Source organism: Echiichthys vipera, assembly GCF_963691815.1.
Source record: "Echiichthys vipera genome assembly, chromosome: 14".
Classification (NCBI taxonomy): domain Eukaryota; kingdom Metazoa; phylum Chordata; class Actinopteri; order Perciformes; family Trachinidae; genus Echiichthys; species Echiichthys vipera.
In genome coordinates this window covers 160,001-170,000 of record NC_139839.1, presented here as the reverse complement: position 1 = coordinate 170,000, position 10,000 = coordinate 160,001, and the positions used below count along the sequence as shown (strand labels likewise).

General features: G+C 47.6%; 1 protein-coding gene across 1 annotated transcript in view; it reads right to left on the bottom strand.

The window, feature by feature from the left end:
• The window catches only part of LOC310956240 (A disintegrin and metalloproteinase with thrombospondin motifs 2-like), a 28,854-nt gene that overhangs the window by 13,798 nt on the left and 5,056 nt on the right, over positions 1-10,000 (bottom strand). Inside the window, exons 3-7 of the mRNA XM_083926408.1 lie at positions 3,586-3,865; positions 2,080-2,183; positions 1,527-1,610; positions 777-860; positions 105-258 (exon numbers count right to left, since the gene is read on the bottom strand). Coding sequence (XP_083782534.1) covers positions 105-258; positions 777-860; positions 1,527-1,610; positions 2,080-2,183; positions 3,586-3,865 — 706 coding nt within the window. The remainder of the gene's footprint in view (positions 1-104; positions 259-776; positions 861-1,526; positions 1,611-2,079; positions 2,184-3,585; positions 3,866-10,000) is intronic.

Below are 10,000 nucleotides of genomic sequence, written 5' to 3'. Positions count from 1 at the left end.
AGCAGCAGTAGCAGTGTTAGCAGTGTTAGCGTAGTACCCTGCATGCCGGGGGGACCGTGTTAGTCGGAGTACTGGGAGTTTAGTGCAGGTATTAGCAGAAGTACCCTGCATGCCGGAGGGGCCGAACTCCTGCCTGGTCAGGTAGATGGTGTGGTCGTGCTGCTCGGTGTGACTCTGCTCCCTCTGGTGGAGGTACGACCATCCACACACGTTCTCCAGACTCTTCTGGGGGTTCCCCACAGAGATCAGCTCCTGGGACTGACGGGGGACACGGGGGGACACGGGAGGACACGGGGGACACGGGGGGACACGGGTGGTAGGGAGGACACGGGGGACACGGGAGGACACGGGAGGACACCGGGGGACACGGGGGGACACGGGGGACACGGGGGACACGGGGGGACACGGGTGGTAGGGAGGACACGGGGGACACGGGAGGACACGGGAGGACACCGGGGGACACCGGGGGACACGGGAGGACAGGGGAGGATACAAGAGGACACGGGAGGACACGGGGGGACACGTTAACAGGCAGAGTCACTTACAAAACAACCTTTAAACACTGAGACGTAAGAAGCTCCAGGATGATTGAACGACGGCAGGGAGCAAAGAACCAGAGAGTCTGAAAGTGAAATAACAGTGATCTCACTGATCCTGAGCCAGTTTAGTTCCAGACCAGAGACCAGGGGGAAGTCAAGTCCAAAGCTTCATGAAGCCGAACGTTTGAACACAGAGAAGAAGAAGTCCCTGACCCCGGGTCGGTCCAGGTTCAGTACCTTTGCTGGAGACAACATGATGATCCGGACCAGGACCACGTTGATGTTGGCGCCCAGAGAGTGGTCCTGATAGATCTCGTTCACCTGGAACAACGAGAGACGACGCTGTAAACCACGAACACGCGGACCCGCCTCACCCTCGCCTCGGACTGAGAGGACTCACAAATGTCCTCCAGGGTCCAGGAGAGATGCTAACAGGACGTGGCTAACAGTGGTTAGCTCGGGGCAGCACGGTGAAGGCATTCAAAGGTCTTTTTTAACCACTAATGCTGCTGAAAATAACAGCAAACCTCTGCAGCAGCATGAGAAGAGTCCCTACACACACACACACACACACACACACACACACACACATGAGAAGAGTCCCTACACACACAACAAAGCAGCAATGGGCTCCTTCCACTGTAATGGACTTTACTATGAGAGGAGCTGGTGCAGGGGCCAGTAGGTAAGTCTTTAAAACACTCTCACTGTGTATGTGTGTGTGTGTGTGTGTGTGTGTGTGTGTGTGTGTGTGTGTGTGTGTGTGTGTGTGTGTGTGTGTGTGTGTGTGTGTGTGTGGGGACTCTTCTCATGCTGCTGCAGAGGTTTGCTGTTATTCTCAGCAGCATTAGTGGTTAAAAAAGACCTTTGAATGCCTTCACCGTGCTGCCCCGAGCTAACCCCTGTTAGCCACGTGCTGCTGTTAGCATCTCTGTCTCCATGGTTACTGACGGTTAAAGTGCAGACAGACTTTAACGGTTGACTCACGATGTTCATGAGGGTCAGCAGGTATTTCTGGATGTGGTCTCGACCGTGGAACAGAAGGACGGAGTAATCCACGGCTAACAGAACCTGCAGGAGGGGGAGATACATGTGTTATACACAAACATCAACATCAACACAAACACAAACACAAACACAAACACAAACACAAACACAAACATCAACATCAACACAAACACAAACACAAACATCAACACAAACACAAACACAAACACAAACATCAACATCAACATCAACACAAACATCAACATCAACATCAACATCAACACAAACACAAACACAAACATCAACATCAACATCAACACAAACATCAACATCAACATCAACATCAACACAAACACAAACACAAACATCAACATCAACATCAACACAAACACAAACACAAACACAAACATCAACATCAACATCAACACAAACATCAACATCAACATCAACATCAACACAAACACAAACATCAACACAAACACAAACACAAACACAAACACAAACACAAACACGAAGCAGCGCTGGTCGACCTCCAGCTCCGGCGCCTCTTCACCTCGATGTTGAACAGTTCGGCCTCTTCGATGAAGCGACGCCGCCGCCGAGCTGCTCTGGGTCCAGACCAGGACCCGTTCAGGTTCAGAGACGCCAAGAGAGGACCTGGAGACACACACACACACAACAGCTGTTAACTGCCCCAGGACGCCTCAGGACGCCCCAGGACTCCTCAGGACGCCTCAGGACGCCTCAGGACGCCTCAGGACGCCTCAGGACGAGGTGAGCTGAGGTGAAATAAAGCTCTCTGCTCATTGGTCGACGCTGTTGTGAAGACAAACACGTTTCAGAGACGGAGAGAACGAAAGGATCCAGGATCTGCACGTCCACAACCCCCAAAACCCCCAAAACCTCCAAACATCCAAACATCCAGAACCCTGCAGCCTGCACTGCCACGTCGCAGTGTGTGTGTGTGTGTGTGTGTGTGTGTGTGTCTGTGTGTGTGTGTGTGTGTATCTGTCTGTGTGTGTGTGTGTGTCTGTGTGTGTGTGTGTGTGTGTGTGTGTGTCTGTGTGTCTGTGTGTGTGTGTCTGTGTGTGTGTGTGTGTGAATCTCTCGGCTTCTCTGCCAAGTTTCCTGGAACAGTTTCTCTGTTTTCACTTTGATTCTTTCCTTCTGCAGAAATTTGAAGCTGCTGCAGAAACCTCTGCTAAGCTAACTGTCTCCAGTCTGTATGCTAAGCTAACTGTCTCCAGTCTGTGTGCTAAGCTAACTGTCTGCAGTCTGTATGCTAAGCTAACTGTCTCCAGTCTGTGTGCTAAGCTAACTGTCTGCAGTCTGTATGCTAAGCTAACTGTCTCCAGTCTGTGTGCTAAGCTAACTGTCTGCAGTCTGTATGCTAAGCTAACTGTCTCCAGTCTGTGTGCTAAGCTAACTGTCTCCAGTCTTTATGCTAAGCTAACTGTCTGCAGTCTGTATGCTAAGCTAACTGTCTCCAGTCTGTGTGCTAAGCTAACTGTCTGCAGTCTGTATGCTAAGCTAACTGTCTGCAGTCTGTATGCTAAGCTAACTGTCTCCAGTCTGTGTGCTAAGCTAACTGTCTGCAGTCTGTATGCTAAGCTAACTGTCTCCAGTCTGTGTGCTAAGCTAACTGTCTCCAGTCTTTATGCTAAGCTAACTGTCTGCAGTCTGTATGCTAAGCTAACTGTCTCCAGTCTGTGTGCTAAGCTAACTGTCTGCAGTCTGTATGCTAAGCTAACTGTCTCCAGTCTTTGTGCTAAGCTAACTGTCTCCAGTCTGCATGCTAAGCTAACTGTCTCCAGTCTGTATGCTAGGCTAACTGTTTAGCTCCTTATTCAGCCTGTTCTGGAGTGGGAGGGCGCTCTAACCTGTGACGGAGGCACAGTGGGAGGGCGCTCTAACCTGTGACGGAGGCACAGTGGGAGGGCGCTCTAACCTGTGACGGAGGCACAGTGGGAGGGCGCTCTAACCTGTGACTGAGGCACAGTGGGAGGGCGCTCTAACCTGTGACTGAGGCACAGTGGGGGGGCGTGTTCTCCTGACTCACCGCGGAGGAAGTCCTCGGCTGTTTGATTGACAGCTGGCTGTGACTTAATGACGGCTGACGAGCGATAAACGATGTGTCGTCGTCCTCCCTCCTCCTCTTCCTCTCCTCTTCCTCCCTCCTCCTCTTCCTCTCGTCGTCCTCCCTCCTCCTCTTCCTCTCGTCTTCCTCCCTCCTCCTCTTCCTCTCGTCTTCCTCCCTCCTCCTCTTCCTCTCTTCCTCTCCTCCATCGATCCAGCGGCTCGATGAAGAACTCGCCCTGACTCGTGCGGATCATCCCGGCCTGAGGACACAGAGCTGGGGTGAACGTTACTACCACCATCAGGAGAGAGTGAGACAGGTTATTACAGAGAGTGAGACAGGTTACTACAGAGAGTGAGACAGGTTACTACAGAGAGTGAGACAGGTTATTACAGAGTGAGACAGGTTACTACAGAGAGTGAGACAGGTTACTACAGAGAGTGAGACAGGTTATTACAGAGAGAGAGACAGGTTACTACAGAGAGTGAGACAGGTTACTACAGAGTGAGACAGGTTACTACAGAGAGTGAGACAGGTTATTACAGAGTGAGACAGGTTACTACAGAGAGTGAGACAGGTTATTACAGAGTGAGACAGGTTATTACAGAGAGAGACAGGTTATTACAGAGTGAGACAGGTTATTACAGAGAGTGAGACAGGTTATTACAGAGTGAGACAGGTTACTACAGAGTGAGACAGGTTACTACAGAGTGAGACAGGTTACTACAGAGAGTGAGACAGGTTATTACAGAGAGTGAGACAGGTTACTACAGAGAGTGAGACAGGTTATTACAGAGAGTGAGACAGGTTATTACAGAGTGAGACAGGTTACTACAGAGAGTGAGACAGGTTATTACAGAGTGAGACAGGTTATTAAAGGGTGAGACAGGTTATTACAGAGTGAGACAGGTTATTACAGAGAGTGAGACAGGTTATTACAGAGAGTGAGACAGGTTATTACAGAGTGAGACAGGTTACTACAGAGTGAGACAGGTTACTACAGAGTGAGACAGGTTATTACAGAGAGTGAGACAGGTTATTACAGAGAGTGAGACAGGTTACTACAGAGAGTGAGACAGGTTATTACAGAGAGTGAGACAGGTTATTACAGAGTGAGACAGGTTATTACAGAGTGAGACAGGTTACTACAGAGAGTGAGACAGGTTACTACAGAGAGTGAGACAGGTTACTACAGAGAGTGAGACAGGTTATTACAGAGAGTGAGACAGGTTATTACAGAGTGAGACAGGTTACTACAGAGTGAGACAGGTTACTACAGAGAGTGAGACAGGTTATTACAGAGTGAGACAGGTTATTACAGAGTGAGACAGGTTACTACAGAGAGTGAGACAAGTTACTACAGAGAGTGAGACAGGTTATTAAAGGGTGAGACAGGTTATTACAGAGAGTGAGACAGGTTATTACAGAGAGTGAGACAAGTTACTACAGAGAGTGAGACAGGTTATTAAAGGGTGAGACAGGTTATTACAGAGAGAGACAGGTTATTACAGAGTGAGACAGGTTATTACAGAGAGTGAGACAGGTTACTACAGAGTGAGACAGGTTACTACAGAGTGAGACAGGTTACTACAGAGTGAGACAGGTTACTACAGAGTGAGACAGGTTATTACAGAGTGAGACAGGTTACTACAGAGAGTGAGACAGGTTATTACAGAGAGTGAGACAGGTTACTACAGAGAGTGAGACAGGTTACTACAGAGTGAGACAGGTTACTACAGAGTGAGACAGGTTATTACAGAGTGAGACAGGTTATTACAGAGTGAGACAGGTTACTACAGAGAGTGAGACAGGTTACTACAGAGTGAGACAGGTTACTACAGAGTGAGACAGGTTATTACAGAGTGAGACAGGTTATTAAAGAGTGAGACAGGTTATTACAGAGAGTGAGACAGGTTATTACAGAGTGAGACAGGTTATTACAGAGTGAGACCGGTTACTACAGAGAGAGACAGGTTACTACAGAGTGAGACAGGTTACTACAGAGTGAGACAGGTTATTACAGAGAGTGAGACAGGTTACTACAGAGAGTGAGACAGGTTACTACAGAGTGAGACTGGTTACTACAGAGTGAGACAGGTTATTAAAGAGTGAGACAGGTTATTACAGAGAGTGAGACAGGTTACTACAGAGAGAGACAGGTTACTACAGAGTGAGACAGGTTACTACAGAGTGAGACAGGTTACTACAGAGAGTGAGACAGGTTATTACAGAGTGAGACAGGTTATTACAGAGAGTGAGACAGGTTATCAAAGGGTAAGACAGGTTATTAAAGGGTGAGACAGGTTACTACAGAGTGAGACAGGTTACTACAGAGTGAGACAGGTTACTACAGAGTGAGACAGGTTACTACAGAGTGAGACAGGTTACTACAGAGAGTGAGACAGGTTATTACAGAGAGTGAGACAGGTTATCAAAGGGTGAGACAGGTTACTACAGAGTGAGACAGGTTACTACAGAGTGAGACAGGTTATTACAGAGTGAGACAGGTTATTACAGAGAGTGAGACAGGTTATTACAGAGAGTGAGACAGGTTATTACAGAGAGTGAGACAGGTTATTACAGAGTGAGACAGGTTACTACAGAGTGAGACAGGTTACTACAGAGTGAGACCGGTTATTACAGAGAGTGAGACAGGTTATTACAGAGAGTGAGACAGGTTACTACAGAGAGTGAGACAGGTTATTACAGAGAGTGAGACAGGTTATTACAGAGTGAGACAGGTTACTACAGAGAGTGAGACAGGTTATTACAGAGAGTGAGACAGGTTATTACAGAGTGAGACAGGTTACTACAGAGTGAGACAGGTTACTACAGAGTGAGACAGGTTATTACAGAGAGTGAGACAGGTTATTACAGAGAGTGAGACAGGTTACTACAGAGTGAGACAGGTTACTACAGAGAGTGAGACAGGTTACTACAGAGTGAGACAGGTTATTACAGAGTGAGACAGGTTACTACAGAGAGTGAGACAGGTTATTACAGAGAGTGAGACAGGTTATTACAGAGTGAGACATGTTATTACAGAGAGTGAGACAGGTTACTACAGAGAGTGAGACAGGTTACTACAGAGAGAGAGACAGGTTACTACAGAGTGAGAAAGGTTATTACAGAGTGAGACATGTTATTACAGAGAGAGAGACAGGTTACTACAGAGTGAGACAGGTTACTACAGAGAGTGAGACAAGTTACTACAGAGAGTGAGACAGGTTATTAAAGGGTGAGACAGGTTATTACAGAGAGTGAGACAGGTTATTACAGAGAGTGAGACAAGTTACTACAGAGAGTGAGACAGGTTATTAAAGGGTGAGACAGGTTATTACAGAGAGAGACAGGTTATTACAGAGTGAGACAGGTTATTACAGAGAGTGAGACAGGTTACTACAGAGTGAGACAGGTTACTACAGAGTGAGACAGGTTATTACAGAGTGAGACAGGTTACTACAGAGAGTGAGACAGGTTATTACAGAGAGTGAGACAGGTTACTACAGAGAGTGAGACAGGTTACTACAGAGAGTGAGACAGGTTACTACAGAGTGAGACAGGTTATTACAGAGTGAGACAGGTTACTACAGAGAGTGAGACAGGTTACTACAGAGAGTGAGACAGGTTATTAAAGGGCGAGACAGGTTATTACAGAGAGTGAGACAGGTTATTACAGAGAGTGAGACAGGTTACTACAGAGAGTGAGACAGGTTACTACAGAGTGAGACAGGTTACTACAGAGTGAGACAGGTTATTACAGAGTGAGACTGGTTACTACAGAGTGAGACAGGTTATTAAAGAGTGAGACAGGTTATTACAGAGAGTGAGACAGGTTATTACAGAGTGAGACAGGTTACTACAGAGAGAGACAGGTTACTACAGAGTGAGACAGGTTACTACAGAGTGAGACAGGTTACTACAGAGAGTGAGACAGGTTATTACAGAGTGAGACAGGTTACTACAGAGAGTGAGACAGGTTACTACAGAGAGTGAGACAGGTTACTACAGAGTGAGACTGGTTACTACAGAGTGAGACAGGTTATTAAAGAGTGAGACAGGTTATTACAGAGAGTGAGACAGGTTACTACAGAGAGAGACAGGTTACTACAGAGTGAGACAGGTTACTACAGAGTGAGACAGGTTACTACAGAGAGTGAGACAGGTTATTACAGAGTGAGACAGGTTATTACAGAGAGTGAGACAGGTTATCAAAGGGTAAGACAGGTTATTAAAGGGTGAGACAGGTTACTACAGAGTGAGACAGGTTACTACAGAGTGAGACAGGTTACTACAGAGTGAGACAGGTTACTACAGAGAGTGAGACAGGTTATTACAGAGAGTGAGACAGGTTATCAAAGGGTGAGACAGGTTACTACAGAGTGAGACAGGTTACTACAGAGTGAGACAGGTTACTACAGAGAGAGACAGGTTACTACAGAGTGAGACAGGTTATTACAGAGTGAGACAGGTTACTACAGAGTGAGACAGGTTATTACAGAGAGTGAGACAGGTTACTACTGAGAGAGACAGGTTATTACAGAGAGTGAGACAGGTTATTAAAGGGTGAGACAGGTTACTACAGAGTGAGACAGGTTACTACAGAGAGTGAGACAGGTTACTACAGAGAGAGACAGGTTATTACAGAGAGTGAGACAGGTTACTACAGAGAGAGAGACAGGTTACTACAGAGAGTGAGACAGGTTACTACAGAGAGAGACAGGTTATTACAGAGTGAGACAGGTGACTACAGAGAGTGAGACAGGTTACTACAGAGAGTGAGACAGGTTACTACAGAGAGTGAGACAGGTTACTACAGAGTGAGACAGGTTATTACAGAGTGAGAAAGGTTACTACAGAGTGAGACAGGTTACTACAGAGAGTGAGACAGGTTACTACAGAGTGAGACAGGTTATTACAGAGAGTGAGACAGGTTACTACAGAGTGAGACAGGTTATTACAGAGTGAGACAGGTTACTACAGAGAGTGAGACAGGTTACTACAGAGAGTGAGACAGGTTACTACAGAGTGAGACAGGTTATTACAGAGAGTGAGACAGGTTACTACAGAGAGAGACAGGTTATTACAGAGTGAGACAGGTTACTACAGAGTGAGACAGGTTACTACAGAGTGAGACAGGTTATTACAGAGTGAGACTGGTTACTACAGAGAGAGAGACAGGTTACTACAGAGTGAGACAGGTTACTACAGAGTGAGACAGGTTATTACAGAGTGAGACAGGTTACTACAGAGTGAGACAGGTTATTACAGAGTGAGACAGGTTATTACAGAGAGTGAGACAGATTATTAAAGGGTGAGACAGGTTATTATAGAGAGAGACAGGTGACTACAGAGTGAGACAGTGAGGGGGTGAGGTAATGAAGGGGTGAGGTAATGAAGGGGTGAGGTAATGAGGGGGTGAGGTAGTGAAGGGGTGAGGTAGTGAAGGGGTGAGGTAATGAAGGGGTGAGGTAATGAAGGGGTGAGGTAATGAGGGGGTGAGGTAATGAAGGGGTGAGGTAGTGAAGGGGTGAGGTAATGAAGGGGTGAGGTAATGAAGGGGTGAGGTAATGAAGTGGTGAGGTAATGAAGGGGTGAGGTAATGAAGGGGTGAGGTAGTGAAGGGGTGAGGTAGTGAGGGGGTGAGGTAGTGAAGGGGTGAGGTAATGAGGGGGTGAGGTAATGAGGGGGTGAGGTAATGAAGGGGTGAGGTAATGAAGGGGTGAGGTAATGAAGTGGTGAGGTAATGAAGGGGTGAGGTAATGAAGGGGTGAGGTAGTGAAGGGGTGAGGTAGTGAGGGGGTGAGGTAGTGAAGGGGTGAGGTAATGAGGGGGTGAGGTAGTGAGGGGGTGAGGTAGTGAGGGGGTGAGGTAGTGAAGGGGTGAGGTAATGAGGGGGTGAGGTAGTGAGGGGGTGAGGTAGTGAGGGGGTGAGGTAGTGAAGGGGTGAGGTAGTGAGGGGGTGAGGTAATGAAGGGGTGAGGTAATGAAGGGGTGAGGTAGTGAAGGGGTGAGGTAATGAGGGGGTGAGGTAATGAAGGGGTGAGGTAGTGAAGGGGTGAGGTAGTGAAGGGGTGAGGTAATGAGGGGGTGAGGTAATGAAGGGGTGAGGTAGTGAAGGGGTGAGGTAATGAAGGGGTGAGGTAGTGAAGGGGTGAGGTAGTGAAGGGGTGAGGTAATGAAGGGGTGAGGTAGTGAAGGGGTGAGGTAGTGAAGGGGTGAGGTAATGAAGGGGTGAGGTAGTGAAGGGGTGAGGTAGTGAGGGGGTGAGGTAGTGAAGGGGTGAGGTAGTGAAGGGGTGAGGTAATGAAGGGGTGAGGTAGTGAAGGGGTGAGGTAATGAGGGGGTGAGGTAATGAAGGGGTGAGGTAGTGAAGGGGTGAGGTAATGAGGGGGTG